The sequence below is a fragment of the Xenopus laevis genome, chromosome 8L, assembly GCF_017654675.1.
Source record: "Xenopus laevis strain J_2021 chromosome 8L, Xenopus_laevis_v10.1, whole genome shotgun sequence".
Lineage (NCBI taxonomy): Eukaryota > Metazoa > Chordata > Amphibia > Anura > Pipidae > Xenopus > Xenopus laevis.
In genome coordinates this window covers 27,162,511-27,188,963 of record NC_054385.1, presented here as the reverse complement: position 1 = coordinate 27,188,963, position 26,453 = coordinate 27,162,511, and the positions used below count along the sequence as shown (strand labels likewise).

The window sequence follows — 26,453 nt, the reverse complement described above, 5'->3', positions numbered from 1 at the left end:
CTACCAATGTTGACTTTGGAGCAGAGGTTCTCAGTAGTGTCAATGGTTCACTTGAAAATTCAGGGACACATTGACAAAATTCTGAGACAACTTGCAATTGGTTTTCAGTTTTTATAATGTGTGGCTTTTCAGTTATTTAGCTTTTTATTCAGCAGCTCTCAAGTTTGCAATTTCAGCCATCTGGTTGCTAGGGTCTAAATTACTCTAGCAGCCATGCATTGATTTGAATAAGAGACTGGAATATGAAAAGGAGAGGCCTGAATAGAAAGACGAGTAATAAAAAGTAGCAATATCAATAGCCTTACCGAGCATTTGTTTTTTAGATGGGGTCAGTGACCCCCATTCGAAAGCTGGAAAGAGTCAGAAGAAGAAGAAGGCAAATAATTAAAAAAACTATAATAAAATAAAAAATGAAGGCAAATTGAATGGATGTTGCTTACAATTGGCCATTCTATAACATACTTAACTGAAAGGTGAACCACCCCTTAATTATTTTTTTGCCTTCTTCTTCTTCTTCTGACTCTTTCAAACAGGGGTCACTGACCCCATCTAAAAAACAAATGCTCTGTAAGGCTACACATTTATAGTTACTGCTACTTTTTATTACTTATCTTTCTATTCGGGCCCTCTCCTATTCATATTCCAGTCTTTTATTCACATCAATGCATGGTCGCTAAAATAATTTGAACAATAGCAACCAGATTGCTGAAACTGCAAAAAGGAGAGGTGCAGAATAAATAACTCTCTACATCATACTAAAAAGTTAATTTAAAGGTGAACCACCCCTTTAAGTGAAATCAGTGCAGCCCTTCAACAGGCATTTACTATATGTGCCTGAATGTGGCTGTATAAGATGACCTACATTACCATGCCCAGGTCAAATACCTGCAAAAAGTCTTACCTTGCTCCGTATTTGCCCAGAAGTAGACACCTTGCGGATGAGTTTGTGGGAGATACCTTCTTGTTCCTCTCCTTCGCTATCAGATGACTCCTCGCCTGTTGCTTCTGCTGTGGGCAGTTTATCTGAGTCGAGAGAAGAGACAGAATCCCGTGCCCTCCTTTCAAAGGCGTCATCTGGAGACAGCTTCTGAGCCATGGTCTTCAGAACTGGCACGGGTCAGAGGCAGTCACGGGTTTATTCTAGAGCACAATAAGACTGACTCAGTGTCTGATTCTTATAATAGCGCAAATGGATACTACTTCTGTATTGTTACTACAGCTATGGGATCTGTTAATCAGAAACCTGTTATCAAGAAAGTTCAGAATTACGAAAAGGCTGTCAACCATAGACTCTATTTTAAATACAGTGAAACTTCAATTTTACATCCCCTGATTTTAAGTTTTCCCTCATTTTACAGTGTTTTTGTGGTCCCACCTATATATTATGCGTTATACATTTCCCTGATTTTACACTATTCCTGATTTTACATGATTTTATTCTGGTCCCTTGAAAAAATCTAAAATGGGGGTTCTACTGTAAGCAAAATTTTTTAAAAATGATTTATTCTTTCTCTGTACTAATAAAACAGTACCTTGTACTTGATCCATACTAATATATAATTAATCCTTATTGAAAGCAAGACCAGCCTATTGGGTTTTAGTGTTTACATCATTTTCTAGTAGACTCAAGATATGAAGATTTAAATTACGGAAAGATCTGTTATCTGGAAACCCCAGGTCCTGCACATTCTGGATAACAGGTCCCATACCTGTATTAATAAGATCTTTGAGACCTGCTGTTCTGTGCAGTTTAGATGTCTCCCATGCACACTGTCTATAATATAGGGCTTTTCATGTAAAAAAGTGCATAAGCCAAAATCAGTGTGCACACATTTAGATATGGCTTTTGTTTCGACAGTTGCCTATATCTGGGTTCTACGGATCAGTCATTTTAAATATCCATCTTCAACTGAATACCTACAGGCACAAGGAAAATAAATAATACACGATTACCCCAATGGTGTCTCTGATGGTTTTGTCCCTCTCACGCAGAGATTTATGCCTGTCCCTGCCCAATACTGCAATATAGTGCCTATGCCTACCATATCGATGTGTTTGTACAAAGGATTGGGAACCATAATTACATATACAGTACTATTATATCAGTGATTTGATGCAGCCATGGCTTCCTTTAAATATTACTATTTCATAGGAAATGTACAAGTCACAGGATCAGACATTTTGATGGGAAAGCCTTTCAATATATACATTGTAGGAGGGGAGCTTACCCCATTTATTTTTTCAGTGCAAATTACAAGATCACCGATTTGGTGGAGGGGGGACAACCCTCCCTTCATCAGGAATCAGCCCCATCACCAATTCTGTTAAAAAGGAGGTGCGACTGAATATTTTACTTTCCATATAGCCTTTCAGTGTGACACACCAGATCTAGTGTAACCCAGCTGTACAGTTACAAACATGTTCTTATATAAACATGACGGGTGCATACATATAAGCCAGTGCTTTTACCTTCTTGGGAACCAGCAGCATTGTCAAGTAAGGTGATGTGTTTTAATATGTTATGACATGCATCTGAACAAAGGCTTTTATGCATGATATTTTCTTTTTTCATTTTAGTTGAATGCCTCATGAATGTCAATGTTTTCCAAACAAGAATACATCATTTCATATTACAGGTATGGGACCTGTTATCCAGAATGCTCGGCTGCTAGGGTTTTCAGGATAAGGGATCTTTCGGTAATTTGGATCTCCATATCTTAAGTCTACTAAAAAAATTATTTAAACATGAAGTAAACCCAATAGGATTGTTTTGTCTCTAATAAGGATTAATTATATCTTAGCTGTGATTGAGTACAAACTAGTGCTTTATTACCACTGAGAGATTTTTAAATATTAGAATTATTTTATTAAAATGGAGTTTACAAGAAATGGCCTTCCCTTGGAACATTCTGGATAGCGGGTTGTCCTGAAATCAGGGCTGGAACTAGGGGCAGGCAGAGTAGGGGCCTGCCTAGGGCACAATCATGGGGGGGCGCACTTTTAAGGGGATATTTTTTTCTGTTTTAACAACCATGTTTGACTTGGCCTTTAATAGTTTTTCAATTTAAAACACCCTGTTTCAACCCTCTCTTGCCCGTGATTCATACTGTGGAAACTCCCATCTACCTATTGGCAGCTGCTGGCAAAGGTACAGATTTGCGGGCAATATCTGGGCTGCTGCTTGCACAGGTAAACAGACGATATGGGGCAATATGATGTATTTTTGGCTGCTGCTGGCACAGGTACATATTTGGGGGCAATATTATGGATTTTTGGCTCCTGCTGGCACAAGTACATATTTGGGGGCAATATTATGGACTTTTTTGGCTGCTGCTGACAAAGGTATAGATTGGGGGTAATATGAGGAATTGGCTGCTGCTGGCTCAGGTACATTGGGCAATATGGTGGCTGCTGGCACAGATACACAGAAGTTTAGGGCAATATGATGGATTTTTTTGGCTGCCGCTGGCACAGGTACAAATTGGAGGTAACAATATGATGGATGTTTTGGCTTATGCTGGCACAGATACAGATTGTGGGTTTGGGGCAATATTATGGATTTTTGGGTCCTGCTGGCACAAGTACATATGTGGGGGCAATATTATGGATTTTTTGGCTGCTGCTGGCACAGGTACAGATTGGGGGCAATATGAAGGATTGACTACAATTGGCACAGGTATTGGGGGCAATATTATAGGTGTTGGCACAGGCACAAATGGCGGCAATATGATAGCTGCTGGCATAGGTACAAATAGGGGCAATATGATAGGTGTTGTGGGAAATGGAAATGAGGGCCGGGTGGGGGGGGCACTGATTGAAGCCCTTGCCTAGGGTGTCAAAATACCGTGGCCCGGCCGTGCCTGAAATGGATCCCATATCTGTAATAATTAGAAAAAAATGTCCAACCTGCTTTACACATCCCTTGTGGGGTGAGCTGTAGTTCAGCAACTGCTGAAGCATCTCCAGCTGCTAATCCCTTTATATGAATCTGTCATGACATTAAAGTATGAGGATTAGCTGCCTTTCATATGAATGCCAAATACAGAAATACAGTATAGAAGCACATATATATTACTGTCAGTACTGCTGTCAATGTTTCAGTCTGAGTGAAATAAGCTTTTGTCAATACATCTATCTATCTATATATATATATCTATCTCTATATATATATATATATATATATATATATATATATATATATATATACACTTAGGATGCACTCTCAGGATTTGAAAAATGTCAAAAAAGATTATTTAAACAGAAAATACATGCAGAATACTCAGTTTTCACTTTCAGTCCTATACAGGGACCTTTGTCAGGAGATTTTACGCAACTTGTATTGAGTAGTCCGAGTATTCTTTAAATAAATTTAAAAAATTAACAAATTCTGAGAGTGCAGCAGTTTGTTTTTGTTGCTGTGGTTCCCAGGTATAGATGTAGTATATGTGTGCACCGAGTGGAATATATATATATATATATATATGTGTGTGTGTGTTTTTATTCTATGGTCTGTGCTATACTTTCATATATTAAAAGGAAGACCATACTTAATAATCTGAGGTGAAAAAAATGGTGTTTGCATTTTTCCCTTTACAGTAATGTACACTATATCCTAAATGTAAAATAAAATATATAATGTGTGTGTGCCTATAGTAACTAGGCAGACATATGTATTAGGTGTGTGTGTGTGTAACAGTGTGTATGTGCTTGTATACACATACATAATGTGTATGTGAATAGGCTTGTTTGTATGTGTGTATATATATATATATATATATATATATATATATATATATATATAATGTGTATGTGCATAGGCTTGTTTGTATGTATACATATATATAATGTGTTTGTGCATCTTCTTTTAATGGCGCGTGTGTCAGAGCTCAGTCATGTCCATGCACAGGAGCAGAATAGAGATGTAAGTGGGCTGATACCAGTGAGTAGCACAGACAGACAGACGATACAGCGACGATGCGCATTAATGTTCCATTGATACATTCTCGGCCGCTGTCGTTGTCCCTCTCCCGCCGTGACTCAGCGGCTCGTACCTACCTGCCACCGTTTATAGGCGCATCGCTAGGGGAGAGCAGTGCTGGCGCGGCTTCTTCTCAGGGCTGAGCTGAATGTCCCTTAAGCCATGCAGGAGCCATCAGCAGCCTTCACCCACAGCAACACTGCGTCCTCCTTCCTCATCCTGCTGCCTGTAGCCAGATTCTCTGCATTGCTCAACTCTAGAGATGTCACCGGCTCCCTCCCCCCCTCGCCTGTCACAATGACACCCTGCTGCCCGCTGCTGCCTCTACCGCCAATGGGCTGATGATCAGACTGCGCCTGTAGGGTGAGTGCTGCTGCAGCTGTACATCGGGGGAACACTTAGCAGCCACACAGTTGATGATGATGATGAGGAGGAGGAGTAGGATGGCAGTCAGTGCGGCACCTTATAATGTTGCAATTCTCTGGAGATGAGCACATGTTGATAACCGTTCTGTGCCATTGGCGCCTCCCCGTCTTATATTTCTCCATATTTCCTCTATGTGCAACGCCATGTATGTTCAAACTTCCTTTTTACAAATGTCCTATTTCATGATTTCTATGTGTCACCCACCTTTCTTCTGCCAATACTCCCCAGACCATTCCCTCATAAGAACCTTCAGCCAGAACTTGGTTCTCTCTATTCACAACTTGTCTTCTAGCTGCACTTTTATTCCAACTTTTCAATTGTTTCACATGCACTTCCCCCTTTCATTCACTTTTACTTGAGCCTGCTCACTCATCCATATTTATACTATGGGACCCTATTATTTCTTTATCTGCTCCCCCATTTTGTTCTTTGTATTTCCTGCCCCTAAAGTTCTCATTTCATTGCCTATATTCTCTTTATTTGCTTTCTCTCCTCACAGTATCTGTCCTCCATTTTAAAATCTCCTATAATATTTCTCCCCTGCCTTCTCCTCTCTTTTTTTCCTCCAATTTTCTTCCCTCTGCAATGAAATGATAATATATAACCAGAACCTCTTGTGGTGATGTATAATGAATAATTCTAGGCTAGTGCATCTGATCCTGTCAGTCTGTTCTGTGACTATAGGATTAGAATAATGTAGAATCAATGTAGAATGTACTATGTGGGCAGACCCATTGCCTGTCATCTGAACAGCTTGGATGTCTTATTTAAAAGCTACTCCATATTTATAGTCTGGAATAGGCAAAATAACCAGTATAAATGTATGGGACCTGTTATCCAGAATGCTCGCGACCTAGGGGTTTCCAGTATTTCAATAATTTGGATCTCAATACCTTAAGTCTGCTAAAATATCATTGAAACATTAAAAATCCAACTGGATTGATTTGTCCACCAAAGAATTAATTATTTCTTAGCTGGGATCAAGTCCAAGGTACTATATTGTTATTTCAGAGAAAAAAGGGAATGTTTTCAAAATTTTGAATTATTTGATTAAAATTGAATCAACTGGAGATGACCTTCACTTTATTTGGAGGTTTCCAGATGACAGGTTTCCGTATAACTATAATTGCACTAATTCACCATGCTCTGTGAAAGAAAAATGCTTTAAAAAATGTTCTGTTCTAAGCAGTAGTGGACTTAGCCCACCATGCCACAAAGAAACCACAGCCCATGGGCCACAACCTAAAATACTTTCTCCTTTTTCTTTCATATTTTTGCTTTACGTGTTCTCATTTGATTGCATCTTTTTGACCCTTTATCTGCCTCAATTTTTCTTTTCTAATCCCTTTTTACTCACTGCAATTACCTTTCTTTTCTCTTCTGCTTTCCTTAAACTTCTCTCCTATTTTACCCCAGACTCAACCCCTGTGCCTTTCACCCCATCTTCTTTTTCTCCTAACCCCAAGTAAAAGGGTCCAGTTGGCATCACTCGAACTGTGATGTCACCTCAATTTGCATTAAAAAATTGGGCAGTTTTAAAAGTCCAAAGCCAAAGCAACTTCCAAAACTAGCCCAAATCCGTACCTTAGTTTTAAAAATAGCCCAATTTGGCTATGAACCTGGCAATCCTGATTGTGGCACAGAGCAGTCAAATTAATATATTTATAACAGATGTGGTTAGTTTAAAGCTAAAAATACATTTAATATTGATATCTATAAGGGAAACAACAATGGATGGAGTTGGCCATGAATTTGCTAGGAGGGGAGAGAGAAATAATAAAATGCATTTCTGCCAGGAGTTACAGAGGTCCTTAAAACATATAGTTTTTACGCCTAGTTATGCCACTTCATGAAATGTTTCAGAGCAGAAAACCAATAAAAATGTGGACTAAACTGTTTACATTTTACTGCACTTGCTGGTAAGAATAATGCGACAGAATAAAGAGAAGGCTGCTAGAGTCCTGCAGCAGGTCGGGTACCCGAGGGTTACCCGCTAAAACCTGCGGTACCCTTGAGGTTGCAGGTAGAAGTTTCGGGAGCGGGTATAGACGGGTTTGCGGGTCGCGGATCTACTCAATAGAAGGATTTACTCCTTTGTTTCTGATCACGCCTACTTGTAATGAAGTCACTTCCAGTTTACAATGACAGCTCTTCCTGCTTCTTGATGGTCAGCGGGTCACGGATCGGATTGTGGATAAGGTACTTGGCGGGTCGGGTAGCAGGTCCAAGCGGGTAATTATGCGGGTGCGGGTCGCATGTTGGGTTGGGGTTTAACAAATTGGTTCAGCACAGGACTCTAAAGGCTGCTATATTTCCCCCTGTCACATTAACAGAATTTGTGCACTTATTTACTAATACCACAACCCCAACCTGCCATGAAGAGCAGCCTAGCACAATGCAGAGCGCTACTTCCCAAGCACGTACTAAAGAGATAGTTCTACAAAGAGTTTTGTGCCATGAGAGGCAGCGGGAGCAGTCAGTGTAGCCGTGCAGGTCAGGGAAGAGAAAGGTGCTAGTTCAAGTTTATTACCAGACTCCACTAGCCTACACAGAGCCAAAATTCAGGCATCTATGTCCTGCGATCTCCTGTTCTATTCCACAGTCTTCTAGTCAAGCCAGCAGAAGCCGAGCGCGCACGCGGGGGGGGGGGCGTACAGTGGGGCAGCACAGCAGCAGTCTTTCTCTCTAGTCTCTGCATAAAAAATAAGGGCAGGTTTTAAAAGTACAAACCAGTGGCAACTTTCAAAACTAGCCCAAGTCCATATGTTGGCGACTTTTAAAACCCGCCACTACATTTTAAAACTAGCCCAATTTTGAGCTAAACCCACCAGCCTGCCAACCCGCCATGGGGAGTGTGTACAGCACATGACTAGTAACATTTTTTCACTGGCTTCAATTGCCTTTTAACCCTTCCTTATCAGCATCTTATATTCCAAATCATTAGTAAGGAACGTACAGAATTCCAAAAGCAGGGTCTACATTTCTTTTCTAATTAACAGGAATTGCCTAGCAGAGCAGGCACATCATTAAAAAAAAAGATATAGGTTGGTCAATCAGTGGAAATCATTGATAAAGAAAGCCAGACAACCTTCAAGAAATTACAAGGTTAACAGGGACAGAAATAGCATCATCCAGTATAAAGCCATTAGAGGCCCACGGTTTGTCTTCATTTAAAAACCATTCAGCAGTTAGATTTGATCAGTGGAATGCAGTTGTTAGAACAGTCAATGAAAGTAAATATTTCAGATTTCACTGTGAATTTGTGTCCCTGAAACCTTCTCTAAATAAACATGGCTGTGCCAGGCAATGGAATTCTGGTTGTGGAATAATATAATAAACTACTAGTGATGTCACAATTCATGTTATTTTTATAAGCTATCCTCAATTTATTATATTTCCTTTAATATAGATGTTATTGCCCTGGAATATCTTAAATAAATGAACAGAAATGGACATAATTTAAACAATTATACCTTAGGCCAACAGCACATGGGGCAATTTTTCCAGAATTTTGCTGGACTAAACACTGCAAATCTCCCTGGGTGCTATAGCCAAGAGAGTTAAATTCAGATACCCAAAGTTTACATCACATTTTCTTTTTTCATTTAGGCAAGAAGTTGTACAACATTACTAATTAATTATTGAAAAATAATTGCAATTTATTTTGTTGCCATAATAATGTGAAACAGGTGTGCAGCTAATGACTTTGTTATTTAATTGTACACATTTCTAACTTATTTACATTATGTAAGAGAGAGGGTAAATGCTTTACCAATGTTTTGGCATTTTTTTGATGTTTTCAACAAATCAGTAGTAAAAGTTATTGTTAATGGTATAATTAGTTTGTCATTGAATGTGAATCGTATTCCTTAAGTAAAATCTGATACAGCTGACTTCATTTAAAAATCATTAGCAGATAATTTTTGGGGGGAAAAAACATCTTTACAAGTTGTCTTGAAAAATGCCTGATGTAGAAGGTGGAAATCATAGGACTTTCTTTTCAGAAACAAATTGGGGGGAATTCATAAAAAATGTCAATAAAGGAAAATGTTGCAACTTATACACAGACCAATTTTTTATAATTGTTCTGCCTGTCATACATACAATCATTTTGTGAGTTAGTCAACCACAACATATTTATTTAAAGATATTTTTATGCCAAAATGTCTCCATCCTAATTAAAGTGTTGATAGTGTGCACAATAAACACTAATTAGCAGGTACTCCGCTCCTTGCCTTTGATTCTCATACCTTATATTTAAAGTGTTGATAGGTTCATTTGGCTTACGTCAGATGACATTTTCACAGTAAAATAATGGCAGTTTTTTACCATGTATACAACACTTTTTAAAATTTGGCTTCATTATGACAAATCCATAAAACTATAAGATACCTTCTGTGAATTTATCATGTTTACAAAATTTTTGCAATTTGGTGACCAACACTTTAAAAAAATTCTACTAAACCAACACTTTTGTGAATTCCCCCCATTGAGTTATCACTTTGCACCAGAATTACTATAATTCATGCCTGCATTCTGTATGCTGTTCTAAAGTTCCTTATTCACTAACACTGGTGCAGACTTGTATCTCACCCTTTCATACATTTAGATGCATACTACATGGCTGCACAGAAATCAGTGCAGTCTGCAGTGCTTATATTAAAGGATTAATGCTAAATAGCAGCAAATAATTTGAATCGGATGTATCTTGAGAGTTAAAAGTTTAAGGGGCGATGCGGTAACCCTATGCAGGGCTGTACTTAGGTCTGGTCTAGGCACCCAACCTCAGCCCACCTCCTATCTACCTGCAGTCAGCACAGATCTGGGACAGTTTGTACTTATGCCCCCCCCCCCAGCTTCATAGGCAGTAAAATAGGAGGTGCAGACACAAGTTGCATTTAAAATGGTGCATTACCCATTTATTTGACAATACAAAAAGATGTACAAGCCTCGGCTCCAATGCCAGATTCTTGGGGGTGTTTTTTTGTGTGTGTGGAAATGTGATTCTTTCTATAAATGCAACTGATGGCCACCCCTCAAAGCTGCAATCTTAGGCATGGACCCTTAGGTGCCTATTTGGTAAGTACATCCCTGTCTAGTAAAGGGATAGTAAAAAAAATTCAGCCGTGCCCCAATACTTGCAAGAAACTACAAGAGTAGTATATCGCTGAATAGAAGGGTTTGCAGTATGAAAAACATACAGGTTGTTTTGCTCTAGGTACACAAGTAAATAATAACAATATAACTGTACTAGACTAATATGATCTAATTTCTACCAGGGCAAATTTTCTCCATATTAGTAAATGCTTCTAAGCTTGTGTAAGCCAATAGGATCCCTTTGTAGTACAGGCAGTCCCTGGGTTACGTACGAGATAGAGACTGCAGGTTTGTTTTTAAGTTGAATTTGTATGTCAGTTGAAACATATACATTTACTTCTAAATGCAACTTGGACAGCTGTCTGCCTTAACATAGTATTTATTTTTACCTTTCTGTTAAAAATGTATTTTTAACTTACTGTCCGCCACAGTAGACAACACACACCAGAGTGGATTGGGGCAGGTGGTTTATTAAAGCTAAATGCTAATAAAAGTCAAGAAAACCATAGTATGTTACTGTAATAGCCCGTCTGTAAGTATGAGTTGTATGTAAGTTGGGTGTATATAACTTGAGAACTCCCTGTATAAAACATAAAATGATTATGTTGAGTTTGCCTGAGCTTGAGCTTCTTTTAGTATTTTCCCATCAATCTTGATGTGAAAGTGAAACACAAATGAAAGAACCGTACCTCAGTCTTGCTTTTAATTCCACTCCTCCAGTAGCCTCTCGGTAGGGTCCCTTGCCAAACTGTACGTCAAAACCAAAAGTATCACACTACAAGAATCCTTCTTAAAAATCCCTTTCTTTTTCTGTCAAGTCTTGAAAAAAGAAGTGGGGAGCCAGCATCTAACAGGTTTTGAGGTTAAATGGTTACTTCATCAGAGCTTAACAAAGAGACTGATTTGATCAGGAGTTCTGGCTGCCACAATGCGATTGACTTAGTGAGCACTGCTGCTTTATATGATGCATACGGCGCTTCCTTTTGTCTTTGATTTTTAACCTCAGCTACTGAATGTATGGGAAGCCTCACGGAAGATTGTAACTACAGTGCCAGTAGCTGCTATAAGAAACTCTTAGCTCTGCTAAGAAACATCATCTGTGTTTAAAGTAAAAATGCCTGTTTGGTATTAGCCGTATGGTCTGACCACCCACAACAGGAAAACAGCACATGTCATTTAAAACAAGGTAAAGTTCTATAGGTATGGCAGGGGTCATTTGGAATGTCAAAAGGGTGCTTCATCCTTAAGTTAAATTTTATTTTAGTATATAATAGAATGGCTAATTCTGAGCAACTTTTCAGCCTTCATTTTTTTTCCTTTTTTTTTTATAGTTTTTTAATTATTTGCCTTCTTTTTCTGACTTTTTCTAGCGTTCAAAGGGGGTCACTGGTCCCACAAATGCTCTGTAAGGCTAACATATTACTGTTATTGCTATTTTTTTTATTACTCATCTTTCTATCCACACACTCTCCTATTCATATTCTAGTCTCTTATTCAAATCAATGCACCACTACTAGTGTAATTTTCACCCTAGCAACCAGATTTCTGATATTGGAAACTAGAGAGCTGCTGAATAACAAGCTTAATAACTCAAAATCCACAGATAATAAAAAAAAAAATTAAAACCAAATGCAAATTGTCTCAGAATTTCACTCTCTACATCATACTACACGCTCAGATTCGGAGAGATTAGACAAATCTCCTTTTCTTTGGGGCGACTAATTTTCCGGAACAGCCTCCCGCCGGCTAGAATGTAAATCGCCGGCAGGATGGCACTTGGCGTTTGTTTTCCTCGCTAGGCAACTTTGGGCGACTTCGGAAAACAAATCGCTTTGAGTGCCATCCCGACGGCGATTTACATTCTAGCCAGCAGTAGGCAGTTTGGGGAGATTAGTCGCCCCGAAGAAGAGGAGATTTGTCGCCGGGCGACTGATCTCCCCGAATCTGATCGTGTTTCCTGACTTTAAAGGTGAACAACCCCTTTAAGAAAATTAAAGCCGGGCTGCTTCTTTGTTTCTCTGGACTTTAAAGCGATATGACACATTCCTACAAAAATTATAGGAATGTGTCAGTATCAAGTAAATGCTGCACCGGAATAGCTCCCCGCAAAGCCGCCCCCAGCCCACGCAAACCTGCATTCACCCGACCCTCCAATACTGCTAAATGATCTACTGTTTCAGTGACACTGGGCTGGGGGCAGCGCAATCCTTCCATAGGCTGATTACAAATGAAAACAGGAATTCATTCTATGGAAGGATCGGTCCGCCCCCAGCCCATCATCACTGGAGCAACGCGGAAGATCTGTTAGTAGCGGCAGCCGGTTTGCTGCACACAGGTTTGCGGGGCTGGGTTTGGCTTTACAGGGAACTATTCTGGGTACAGCATTTACTTGATACTAAAACGCTCTTATGATTTTAATAGGAACATGTCAGTTTTACTTTAAAGGACATCAACCACTTTACAGTTAAAGGATGGCTTAAGCCTAATATATGGCTAGAAATCTTGTATATACTAAACTAATTGTAGCAGCCCAGTGGTTGAGTAGCTGTATAACAGTAATGATCCAGGCCTTTAAAGTTGTTCACAGCAGCTCCCCATCTTGTGATCTTGTTAAGCCATCTTTTGAGTGTCAGTGATACTGCACATGCTCAGTGTGCTCTTGAATTGCTGCTCAACTTAGGCGATTGTCAGAAATCATCAAAACATTAGTAAAAAATAAGGTTAAATCGGTCTTATATGCTTTTGCTGCAGGGCTGATTATAAATCAATTCTGATGCATTATGTACTGATTTCTGTTCATATACTATGTTCTATTCATATGGTCCTCTTGTTTTGTTTGGCTTTAGGTTTCGGTTTGGGGAAGATAACATGCTTGAAGAATTCCACCTGTTGTCTGCCGCATCCCCGATATACTCAGATTATGCTGGGAGTTCGAGTTTATACCTGGAGATGGGACACAAGTTTAATATCCCCAAATGAATGAATTAATATTAAAACTATGAAAAGGTGTGCATTCAATCTTCAGAGTACTTGCACTGCTATTACAAATACTGTGAGCATACAGTCACTCTGACTGATTTGTACTTGATTGTTGAGCAATTTCATCGGCTGAAGTGCTCAGGCTGCTTATTCCCATCATTAGAGCTAAGCTTGAAGTTTCTGATCCGCAGGGAGAAATCAGGATAGTTCAAGTGATAATGTAAATGCCCAGGACTGCGTGACAGAGGGCAGAAATAGGATTGTCAAAACCACCAGCAAACTACTCCATACGGAATTGTTAGTTTGAGGGAGTTGCTGATAAAACATTATATATCTTAAAAATGATAATCTATAAATAAAGATTATTTATGAAACAGTGTTTCACCGCTAACCTGCCGTGCATCTTAAAGGGGTTGTTCACCTTTAAATTACTTTTATTATGACATAGAGAGTAATATTCTCAGACAATTTGCAATTGGTTTTGATTTTTTATTATTTGTGGTTTTTGAGTTATTTAGCTTTTTATTCAGCAGCCCTCCAGTTTGCAGTTTCAATAATCTGGTTGCTAGGGTCCAAATTCCCCTAAAAACCATGCATTGATTTGAATAAGAGACTGGAATATGAATAGGAGAGGCCTGAAAGGAAAGACTAGTAATAAAAAGTAGCAATAACAATACATTTGTAGCCTTACAGAGTATTTGCTTTTTAGATGGGATCAGCGATGCCCATTTGAAAGCTGTAAAGAGTCAGAAGAAAAAGGCAAATAACTATAAAGTTATAAAAAATAAATAATGAAGACCAATTGAAAAGTTGATTAGAATTGGAAAATTCTATATCATACTACAAGTTACCTTAAAGGCGAACCACCCCTTGCCACTGTCCAGGACTGCTGCCATACAATTTACTTTTCCAGGTTCTTCTTTGATCTACGATTATGTGTTTACCGGCAAAACACGATCCTCCATGTTCATGAAGTTACTACCATCATAAACTTAAAGGGGTAGTTCACCTTAAGTTTAAATTTGAGTTTGTTCTAAGACAATTTGCCTAATTCACCTTTCTCTCTTTTTCTCCTAGGTTCATATTATCAGGAGGACACTATCTGTAATGCATCTTGTACAAAACATTTTGGAAAGGTACCTACAGTCACATCCATCTCCATACCAGCATATATTGTTTTATATTAAAAATGGAACCAGCAAATTTGTCATATGAATCTGGACAGTGACAGCTGTGCTAAATCATGTATCATGTCTATATTTGACAACTTAACCCCATAATCTTTGTAAAAGTAGCAATTGCACACTCTCCCTATTTTAGGATTAAGTAGCACAGTCCATGATTAACATTTAAAGGAGCACTGAACACAAACATGTTTTTCTTAATTGTGCTTGTTAAAGTGACGACATATGGTAGTTAGCTGTCTCTCTGCCATCCTATATTTGTTTTCCTGTTTCTTACAGATATAAGGCAATAAGAATGGCATTTAAGCCCACTAGTGTTAAGGTTTTCTTTACTATGGGGGGATGTAAAGAAGCTACTTTTCATCCTAGATTGATTGACTCTGCTGAGTGAAATTCCTGTCCTTTTGAAACCATTAGTATAAGTGGCCCTCTCTCTACTGACTGTAGCAACTGCCAATTGGAGATCCTAAAAGTAACATAACACTTCTTAGGTCCCAGGTGAACTCTGTTCTGATTTGCTCCTGTGACCTGAGTAGAGAGCATTGTTGCAGACCTTGCAATTTTTAAGAAGATTAGATCTTCACCTATCAAATGTGGCATTTATTAATTATTGGTCTATATAAGTGGCATTGTAAGGCATTCTGTTGGTTACCCTGTACTCTGGGGGAATACTTTATATCCCATTTTAGGAGTTTTTTGTTGCCCTTTGATATTTTGTCTTTGACACAGGAGAATATATAGAGGATAATGTACCCCCATCTTAGGGATTGGGATGCACTAAATGCATATATATAGTTCAATCAAAGACTTTTTCTGCAAGATTTGTATTCGGACACATCCAAGTGCCTTGTTGAAACAAATACAAATGTACTGATTTTTTTTCAGGGATTTCTAATTTTTTCACATGCCAATTGGAGTTCCGATCTGGTTCAGGATGTGACCCTATCTGAAAATAATTGGTTTTGTTCATTCAAATGATAAATTACCAAACAGTTCTGTAACCATAGAAAAACATGGCCTTGTAAGTTTTTAGGGTCACAGAACCCCTTGGTGACATCTAAAAGCTTTGTTAATTTTTAAGCGGGTACAGTGCTGGGACTAAAGTAGAGGGCTCTGATCACCCCAACTGCCACCCAGCTCAACACCTAGGCTTGCATCCACCCACATTCAAGCACAAACGCCCCAGCCTCCCACCCAAGCAAGATGGCAAACAGGAAGGTTCATAACCTCCACTCTAGACTTTTCTGCCTACCCTTAGTTCCAGGCCTGGGGGGGGGGGGGGTTATTAGAATCTACCAGTCATGACAAAATATCAGGTATGGGTTAAACAAAATATTGACTGTTCTGAAAAACTGCAGGAACCAGATTACTTCTACTAATTTCCTTCCAATTAAATTAACAAACCCCACATGAGTAACCAGCTAGCCCCTTTATTCTTGAGCACAAATTGCATCAATTTTACTCTTATGCACATCTCAGAATAAACTTTATTATTTGCTTTCACCCCAACTCTGTTCCTCTACTCAGCACTCCTAGCATTACTTTCACTTTCAAGCACAAATCGCAGCATCTTTACTCTAAAACACAACCCAAAACACAAACCATTTGTGTATTGCATTGGCATAAGAGCCCCCACAGCAGCAATTACACTAAGGCACAACTCCCAACAACTTCACTGTAGTAAACACCCACAATTTAGGATAGTTAGCTTATTCTTTAGCCTTCTTAGAATGTATTAGCTGAGCCACTCTCACAATTTCACTGGCAGGAAGTTCAATTTTTTCACACGCACCCTCTTTGATTTCTTTGAATAATAATAAAGAGATTGAGAGATTTTTCTGTATGAACTATTATCATATCCGATTCTGCTTGTCTCCATCCCATCATGTAAGAGCATCTCATTCAAAGAGAGAAACCCAAGTTCTTACTGACTTTCCTTATAACTGATCCATTTGTCTTAATCAGTCTTCTGTATTTCCCAATTTATTTATATTCTTCTAGGAAACTAGTGCCCAAATTTGCCCCTGCACCTGGTCTATCTCACTCAACATTAATTCTTGCACTTTTCTATGTGTGCCTTGACTTTCCAAATGTCATTGTTACTTGGCAAGCCATGGATGCTACTTTTACTGTAAAGCAGGGTGTACAAAAGGTAGATTGGGATCTACCAGTAGATCTTTAGCTGGTGATCAGTAGATCTCAAGACTCAACAAACAGCTTGTCTAAATCACTCTCCTGTTTCATGCTTTTTATTCAGATATTTTTTAAGTTAATGTTAGTTAAGAAATAGATGTTTAAATATAACAATATACATTTTCTCATAAATTGATATTCCAGTAATATTTCCATGGAACAGAATGCTAACAATGCTTTAATGGATGTAGATCATAATGGGACAACATCACTAAAAGTAGACTTCACATTAGTGAAGTATGGGCACTCCTGCAGTAAAGAATCCTTCGTTACCCAGTCTGTCCCTTAAAGGTAAAGACCAATAACTGTTACACTGCTATATACTTATCAATTGCCAATCTGCAACTGTTGGGCTTTTGTGCTAAACTCTGCTTCCTCTTGTACCAGAAGAATTTCTCAACAGAACTACTATGGAAAATATATATCAACCAACCCCTGATTTCTGAAATGACTGGCTAGTTAGAAGTGTAAAATTGAATCATTATAAACATAATAAAAAACAGTGTCGGACTTAGACCAGGGGCTCACCAAAAGTTTTTAGACCAGGGGCCCACCCTCAGTACTATTTTCTTCCTCTCCTCAATCAACCTCTTTTGTTCTAGTCTCTTTTCTTTACATACTATAATCTATTATTCCACCTATTTAGCCACTTTGTTCTCATAGAAATAGGGAATGGCCATGAAATAGGCCAAAAGTTTAGCAGCATTAGGGCCCACTGACACCTGGGCCAACTGGGAGTATCCCCAAGTATCCCCTTGGGCCAGTCTGGAGTACCCCCAAGTATCCCCTTGGGCCAGTCTGACACTGATAAAAACATTAGAAACATGTAGATATGCTATTGACCGTATTTATGTTTAAAGTTATCAGTCCACCTGTAGCTGTAGGCAAAATGAACCAAGTATATTTGTACTAAAGAGGTTTGTTGCACATGTTAAGTGTTGTTGAGAGAAAGGTCATATCTAACAAATTACATATGTATACCTGAACCAACAGATGGGAGTTGAAGTTCAGATATGGCCTCACTGTTTGCATTCTCTATACATGTCCTCCAATCATATAGTTTTGTCTGTAGGGAAATATGTTCTGAAAGAAAGAAGTGTTATTAGCATCTATGTGTGTCTACCAGTATGAAAATGTGTGAATATATGGCTTTGTATGCATGTATGCATGTATGGGTGCCAGTATGGAGGTGTGGGCATGTAGGGGTGCACATAGACACCTGTATGGATCATAAGGCCAGAATGTGTTGTGTAGCACATACTGTAACTGGCCCATTCCATATCCTGAGAATGACTGGATCTTTCTGCCATCTCTGAGGGCTGGAAACCTGCTGAGTCCATGGATGGTGAAGCCACTTCTCTGGAAAGGAATTTGGATAAACTCCTGGCAGCAGCAGATGTAAAAAGTGCTGATTCATTGCAAATATATAGCTGATCTTATTAATGCACTCCTCTATTTGGTGGTCTGGGTAGCCAGTGGGGGCCATTTTGACATGTTTGTTATAAGAATAAATGTTATCTGCCACATTAAGGCAGCACAGTGCTATGAGAGATGGTTTATGCATGTAGAAATCATGATGTTGGCTCAGGCACAGTGCTGAGATGCAGAAGAAGAGCTCAACCTGCAAACTGTCCGTCTTGGCGAGTCATTAAGTGCACAATATTTTTCGAATATTGTTAGGGGCCGGGTTAGGGTAGCTGAGCCTCCTAGTGCTCAGTAATAATGTGTGATTCTTGAGGATTTTAGGTGGTCTGTCGGAGTAATGGGTTTTATGCTTTGGAATCTTTGTTTAGTAATAAACTCCCCCTTTTCTATTAGGTGTAGGAGTTTCCTTGTATTAGCCAATTCTGGAAATATCCTGGGTCTAGGCTCACTGGGAATGCTGGGTTATTCAGCAAGGGTATTAACGTGAAGGATGTTTCGTTAAGGAATATGGAGTCTTAAGTTTGTCCCATACCTTGAGTGTATACGATACCAATGGGTGGTCTTTATGGAATATTCTCCCATGTAGTTTGTCAATCCACTGTAGGTGTATTAAGTGGGTGATGGAGGTCTGCTGTTCTAGTTCTACCCATAATTTGTTGGCCATGTGGTGAGACCAGTCTATTATGCAGTTAAGCATTGCTGCAAGATGGTAATGTTCGATGCTCAGAAGTCTCGTGCCACCATTTGGTGTGGCCTGTTTAAGATTTTCCAAGTTATCCTAGTTTTTTTCCCCTAGCCATATGAATTTTGTAAGTATAGCCCGTATACTATTAAAGTATGAAATCAGTATTGGCATAGGTATTGCCTGAAAGATAGTGAGGTCACAGAAGCATTATAACATCTTGTGACAGTGAGATATTTAGTGCTATGGATTCATTATGGTTGATTTTTAGATTGCTTAGTCCCCCAAATTCCTCGAGTGTTTTGTTGAGATGTGGGACAGATTCAGTTGGGATAATAAATCGTCCACATATTCTAGGATTTTGTGTTGTTGGCCAGCCACATTAAGGCCATGTAAGTTTGGGGTTTGCCTAATTGTATTTAAAAGGGGTTCAAGTGTTAAAATGAAAAGAAAAGAAAAGAAGATAGTGGGAGCCCTGTCTTGTGCCATTTTCAATGCGTATTGGGTGTGAGAGGGTACTGGTGACCTTTAGTCGAGCTATGGGATTGGTATATAGTGATTGTATCCATGTTATTTCTGTACTGTATTACTTCATATAGAACCAGTTGACTTTATCAAATGTCTTCCATGCATGTAGAGAAGGTTTAGTAGTCATGTTGTGTTCTCATGCGCCTCTCTGCCAGGTACAAATCCTACCTGTTCTGGATCTATAAGGTAAGGAATACAGTTTTGCAGCCTAGTTGCTATTATCTTGGCAAGGAGCTTCACATCGCTATTAATTAGAGAGATGGGGCGGTAATTGCCAGGGTCTAAGATGTTCTTACCAGGTTTCTGTATCAATGCAATATGCGCTTCTAGGGACGTTGGGCTAAACTGTTTCTTGTTTCTAATGTCATCTAATGCTTTTGTAAAGTGTGGCAGCAGGACCTCCTGATATGTTTTATAATAAATTATGGGATAGCCACCCAGTCCTGGGCTTTTGCCAGTGGGGGGTGTTCTTTAAAGCCTGTTTGACTTCTTCTATTGTTATTTCCTTGTCTAGGGCTGAAATATCTTGCTGTCTCAGTTTTGTAGTTTTAGATTTGATCAAGTAGTCTTGTTTTAGGTTTGTGACTATATGATTTGAGTGTTTGTGCGGGTCTTCCAATTGATAGAGCTTGGCATAGTATTGTTCGAATGTATCTATAATTTTGTCAGTAATGTGATGTATTTTCACCTTTGTGTCTTTTATAGCTGTTATGTAGTTTTTGTTTGCTTGACCTGTGGGCTGTTCACCTTCCAAACACCTTTTTCATTTTAGTTGTTTTCAGATTGTTCCCTAGAAATAAAGACTTTTTTCAATTACATTCCATTATTTGTTTTTTACTGTTTTTCCAAAATTAAAGTTTAAGTTGAATGTTCCTGTCTGGTGTTTTGAGTCTGGCAGCTCAGTAATTCAGGTGCAGACTCTAAACTGTTACAATTTTGCAATATTTAGTTGATACATTTCTCAACAGCATCTCTGGAGTATTAGCAACTATTGTATCAATTCTAACAGCTGCCTGTAATGAAACCCAGAGATTCAACTTAGCAGGGTCAAAGCTAAGAAATGTATAAATTAAATGTATCAATTTAGAACAGTTTATGGAGTTAGCGACCCCCACCCCCAGGATCTCTTTTAGAAGGTGAAAAAAGACACTTTACGCTTTAATATTAGAAAAACGGTGACACAGAAAATAGAAAGTAATTGGAAAAGTTGTTATATCTGGTGATCTATCAGAAAACAACTAGTTGTTTGAAGGAGAACAACCCCTTTAACCAATTTTGCTGTTTCTATGAACCTAAACCATTCTGTGAAAACAAATCTATATTTCTATATCTATAATTAACATGTGTGTTTAGTTAGCATATTCTCAGCTGGGTGAGGTAATGCTTCCATCCGTCCGTATTCTGCATTGATTTTTCAGGCATGTCTGGGGTTAATGTGCATACAATGTATTTCTGCCGTGATCTTACAGGCATGTCTACAGTTTGTATGCTTGTTATCTATTTTCTGCATAGAACATACTTGGATATCTGGGTAATAATGGCTAAAGGAGTAGCAAATCACCTATACATTTTTATACATATATATATATATATAGATATATATAGTGAATAAAGTACCCCCTATCGTAAAATATAAGGATATAATAAGTTACAGAGGAGTTCCATGACCATATAAGCTTTTATACAGGTCATGGCACTCCAAAGTGACTTCTAATATCCTCATATTTTCCAACAAGCGGTACTTTATTTAATATAATACACGCGTTTTAGTGAGTCATGTGACAAGAATTATATCACTACTCAACGTTTATAACTGATGACATCAGTAGTCTCCATTTATAAGGATATCATTTACAAGATAGTTATGGCTTTTGTGTAATATATATATATATATATATATATATATATATATATATATATATATATATATATATATATATATATATATATATATATATATATATATATATATATATAGATAGATGAACAAAAACCAGCACCAAGGGTCTTCCAGTGATGAAAATATTGTATTGTTACATAGTATGCAAAACCGACGTTTCGGTCCCCATCGGGACCTTTATCAAGGTGAATAATACATACAAAAATCTTGTTTAAATAACCTCCACCCACAAGGCAAGGAGGTGCTCGTGACATCATGTGCATAAATTATTTTAACCCTTTGTATGGCTATATAGCAATAAAATCTTCTAAAATGACCAACTTGTGTTAAGATATATAATGATAAATATATTAAATATACTATAAAAAATGTTGCAACGACATAGTGCATAAAGTGCTACTATTTAAAAAACAGTGCTAATCATTTTAAAAACAATTTAGCTTCCTCATGGTGTAACAAATTACCCATAATCCTAGTCCAACTGACTTATTTACTTAAACATATATTTTACGCATATAGTCAAAATCTATATTATATCTATATAAATATAGATATATTATATCTATATTTAAACAAGATTTTTGTATGTAGTATTCACCTTGATAAAGGTCCTGATGGGGACCGACGTCGGTTTTGCATACTATGTAACAATACAATATTTTCATCACTGGAAGACCCTTGGTGCTGGTTTTTGTTCATCTATCTACACATATACCGCCGGGCACAGGGGCAGCTACGAGGTAGCTAATTGGGAAAGCTGGTGCTGTCCACAGACCTGTTTATATATATATATATATATATATATATATATATATATATATATTTCAAAGTGTACCCATTTATACTTCCCACTGCTGAACTGTGAATTTCAACTTTTATAGCTTACAGTGCCATCCTGTGCAGAGAGCTGGAATTGCATCCTCCCTGTAAAAACAGAAAAGGTCACTGTAGTCTTTTTCTGCTGCTTTAGGGTGGTGGCAGATGGAGAGATTAGTCACCTAGTGACAAGTCTCATCTACTGTGGGCGACTAATCTCCCTGCACTGCCTTCCCGCCACCAAGAATATGAATCTCTAGCGGGATCCTTTGGATTTCCGAAGTTGCCATGAGGCAACTTCGGGTTGACTTCGGAAATCCGAATCGATTCTTATCCTTGCTGGTTGAAAGGCAGTGCATGTACTATAGTCGCCAACAGTAGAGGAGATTTGTCGCTGGGTGACTAATCTCCCCATCTGCCACCACCCTTAGAGGTATATCTACATAAATATACTGGTTTAGGTTTATGATATCTAATTGTTCAGGCAATAAACAAATAATAGGGATATTTGAGGCTGTTGATGAGCGGCTCTTGGCTGACCAAACCATCTTGACTCCAGCCACACCCTATGACCATTTGCCCTGATAGGCTTTTGTAAAGGAATTAACCCTTTGCTTGCCATGTATCATAGAATCTACAGTTCTGATGTGATCTACAGGACTATCACAATGTAGGCAGTAGCCTTTTGTTTGCACATTTTCCCATTTGTCCCCAGGTACCCTAGTCTGACACTTCAACATTTGAACCATTATTGATGGTATAGAAAATGGCAGAGCCCCGCATCCACCTGGGATACTCAGATCACATGTCTCTTATGTTAATACCTGCCTATAGACCGATTGTCAGACGGTCCAAACCAGTTCCAAGGAAGGTGAGAACCTGGCCGGCAGATGCTATCCCTGCTCTTCAGGACTGTTTTGAGTACACGACTGGAACATGTTCGAAGAGGCTGCGACTGTTGTGGATAATACAAATTTGGAAGAGTTCACATCAACTGTGATGTGCTACATCACCAAGTGCATAGATGATGTCACTATTTACAAGACCATCACTATACAGAAACCATGGTTGTCTGCTGAGGTATGTAAAATGCTGAGGTCTCTGATCCTTGCCTTCAGATCAGGTGATAAGGCAGCTCTAAGAACGGCAAGGGCAAAACTGTCCAAGGCCATCAAGGCAGCCAAACGTGCATATAGTCATAGGATACATAGCAAATTTCAAGACAGCGGGAACACCAGGCTCATGTGGCAAGGCGTTCAGGCTATCACCAACTACAGGATGACAACACCAGTCTGTGATGATGATGCCTCCCTTCCAGATATGCTTGATAAATTTTACGCCCGGTTCAACGAAATGAACAACACGAAGGTGTCGAAGACCATACTCCCACACAACGACCAGGTGCTATGTCTAACCAAGTCTGATGTGTGGAACACTCTCCGCAGAGTCAACCCACGTAAGGCTTCTGGACCAGAAAATATCCCTGGAAGAGTGCTCAGAGAATGTGCAGACCAGCTGGCAGATGTTCTAACCAAAATCTTCAACATCTCCCCGAGCATCGCTGTTGTTCCGAGGTGCTTCAAGGAGTCCATCATCATTCCTGTGCCAAAGAAGTCCCACGTGTCCTGCCTAAATGACTATCGTTCTATCGCAATAACATCCACCATAATGAAGTGCTTTGAGAGGCTGGTCATGAGACACATCAAATGCCTGCTCTCGCCATCTCTGGATCCACTGCAATTCGCCTACAGTTCCAATCGCTCAACGGACGATGCCATCGCCACTACCCTGCACTTGTCACTTAGCCATCTAGACAATAAAGACACATATGTACGTATGCTGTTCATAGACTTCAGCTCAGCATTCAATACAATCATTCCTCAGCACTTGAGTGTTAAGCTGAGCATGCTGGGCCTGAACATCTCTATCTGCAACTGGATCCTGGACTTCCTGACCAAGAGACCTCAGGTAGTCCAAATGGGAAAAAACACCTCCAGTATTATCACACTGCGCACGGGAGCACCCCAAGGTTGTGTGCCTAGTCCACTGCTGTTCACACTGCTGACTCATGACTGTGTGGCAAGTCATGGATCCAATCACATCATCAAGTTCGCTGATGATACAACCGTAGTAGGTCTCATCAGCAAGAACAATGAGTCAGCATATAGACAAGAGGTGAAATGGCTAACGGACTGGTGCAAAGTAAACAATCTGTCTATGAATACAAACAAAACAAAGGAAATAGTTGTTGACTTCAGGAGAACACGTGGGGATCATTCTCCACAGTACATTGAAGGATCGCCGGTGGAATTTGTCAAGAGCACCAATTCCTTGGGGTACATCTGGCGGAGAGCCTCTCCTGGTCCCTTAACACCAGCTCTATAGTGAAGAAAGCACAGCAGCGTCTTTACTTTCTGGGAAAGCTGAAAAAAGCCCACCTTCAACCACCCATTCTCACTATCTTCTACAGAGGGTCTATTGAAAGCATTTTATGCAGTTGCATCACTACCTGGTATGGAAACTGCTCTGTATCAGATCGCAAGATCCTGCAGCGGGTGGTGAGGACAGCGGAAAAGATCATTGGGGTCTCGCTTCCTGCCATTATGGATATTTACCACACCCACTATCTCCAGAAGGCTACCAGCATTGTCAAGGATAGCACCCACCCTGCACATGATCTCTCTACCCTCCTGCGATCCTGTAAAAGATACAGCAGTATTCGAGCACTGACTTCCAGAATGCAAAACAGTCTATTTCCACAAGCCATCAGGTATCTCAACTCCCAAGGACTGAACTGAATATATTCATAAGGAACTGAAATGTCCACTTTGCCCAATATGACCGTGTACTAGAGTTGTTGTATAGCACCGGGGGGTTCTGGAGGAACGCCATTTCGTTTCTACTATGTACTGTATTTACTGTATATGGCTGAAATGATAATAAAATCCACTTGACTTGACTTGGTGTCTCTGGTTTTCTTGACTTGGGTATGGAGTAGGGGTGAGTGCCTATAGAATATATTACTGATGCTCCAGAGGATCATGGCAATTAGTCTACTCCTCGTGAATTGAAGGAGCATTAATTGAGTCTCTAATCTCATTGGCATGGTTTCTATATTCCCCATAAAGTGCGCAGGGGTGACGGCAGTGGTGCATTTATTTGTGTTTTATAAATTATTTTAATTGGGTTTTACAGTATCTAACTAATGGCTACAAGTGTGACTAATAAAAATATCCTTTTCATATAAACCTGAAATGTGGCTCCCATTATTAGAAGTAAAATGTGGTGTTGGGATTGAGTATGTATTTCTTCATGGAAATGTAATAATGATAATGGGGTACAAATATATTCAGAATGGAGCAGGCTGCAATAAAGCATTATTCTTTCCACCATACCCATGACAAGGGAAAAGTACAGAGCTGAAATACGCCTGCCAAAACAAACTCTGCACCTCATCCCAGACTTCCAATCCGGCACTAGGTGCAGAGTGTAACTAAAGCCTGTTAGTAGAGTGAGAAAAGGAGATCATTTTGCACCTCTCCGGCACTGCTGTCATGAGGCCAGTTGAGAAACTCACCTTAGGCAGGAAAAGTCAGTTCCAGGTAACTTAAAGTGCTGAAATTCCGGTTTTGGTTTTGCATTGGAAACAATTAAAGAGCACCAATCATATGAAATGATTTCCTGCACAGGATGTGTAGAGCTAATAGAGCCTGTGCTCCACTTATGAGAAACAATACTATTTTGAAGAAAAAATGCAGGTAGTGAGCAATATACTAGCTGCAATGGGAGGGAACCATAATGAGACTCATAATGAGAGTACCCAACATTGGGGATCCATAGATTAATATGATAAATTACCACAAGTTGGTAGCATTGATTTGTAGGTAATACACAAACTAATACATAGCTGTGCTATGGTGCATATTAAACAATCTTGTTTTTAAAGAACATAAGGATTTAGTAAAATGTGAATCTCTATGAGGGAGTGTCCCTACATTTGTGTCCTGGCCTGAGAAATGGGAAGGAATGTGTAGGATGGGTGTTTCCCTGTGATAGAATTAGATGGAAAGATAAGGGAATCACCAATAAGTATGTAGTTCCTTTCTGGGAAGTATTAGGGACTATGTGGCAGAAAGAGCCTGTGAATCCATATGACAAATGATTAGTCTGTCAGTGGGATGTCAGTGAGGACTGAGGGTGGATGTGTGGCCAAAGCCCATGATAGGCAGAACAACAGAAGCTGCA

General features: G+C 39.2%; 2 protein-coding genes across 6 annotated transcripts in view; one reads left to right on the top strand and one right to left on the bottom strand.

Annotated features, from left to right (window-relative positions):
* dgkk.L (diacylglycerol kinase kappa L homeolog) overlaps window positions 1–5,433 on the bottom strand; it is a 100,102-nt gene extending 94,669 nt beyond the window's left edge. For 2 of the 4 annotated variants that reach the window (XM_018229613.2, XM_018229617.2), the window contains exons 1-2: window positions 5,056–5,433; window positions 902–1,140 (exon numbers count right to left, since the gene is read on the bottom strand). In XM_018229613.2, coding sequence (XP_018085102.1) covers window positions 902–1,096 — 195 coding nt within the window. In that variant the 5' untranslated portion in view covers window positions 1,097–1,140; window positions 5,056–5,433. Of the gene's footprint in view, window positions 1–901; window positions 1,141–3,906; window positions 3,989–5,055 lie in introns of all 4 variants that reach the window. The other 2 variants (XM_041572565.1, XM_018229614.2) reach the window with 2 other exon arrangements.
* The window catches only part of XB5843935.L (provisional ortholog of potassium channel tetramerization domain containing 12 L homeolog), a 102,453-nt gene continuing 81,256 nt past the window's right edge, over window positions 5,257–26,453 (top strand). For both annotated transcript variants that reach the window (XM_041572566.1, XM_041572567.1), the window contains exons 1-3: window positions 5,257–5,341; window positions 13,348–13,507; window positions 14,558–14,616. In XM_041572566.1, coding sequence (XP_041428500.1) covers window positions 14,588–14,616 — 29 coding nt within the window. In that variant the 5' untranslated portion in view covers window positions 5,257–5,341; window positions 13,348–13,507; window positions 14,558–14,587. The remainder of the gene's footprint in view (window positions 5,342–13,347; window positions 13,508–14,557; window positions 14,617–26,453) is intronic.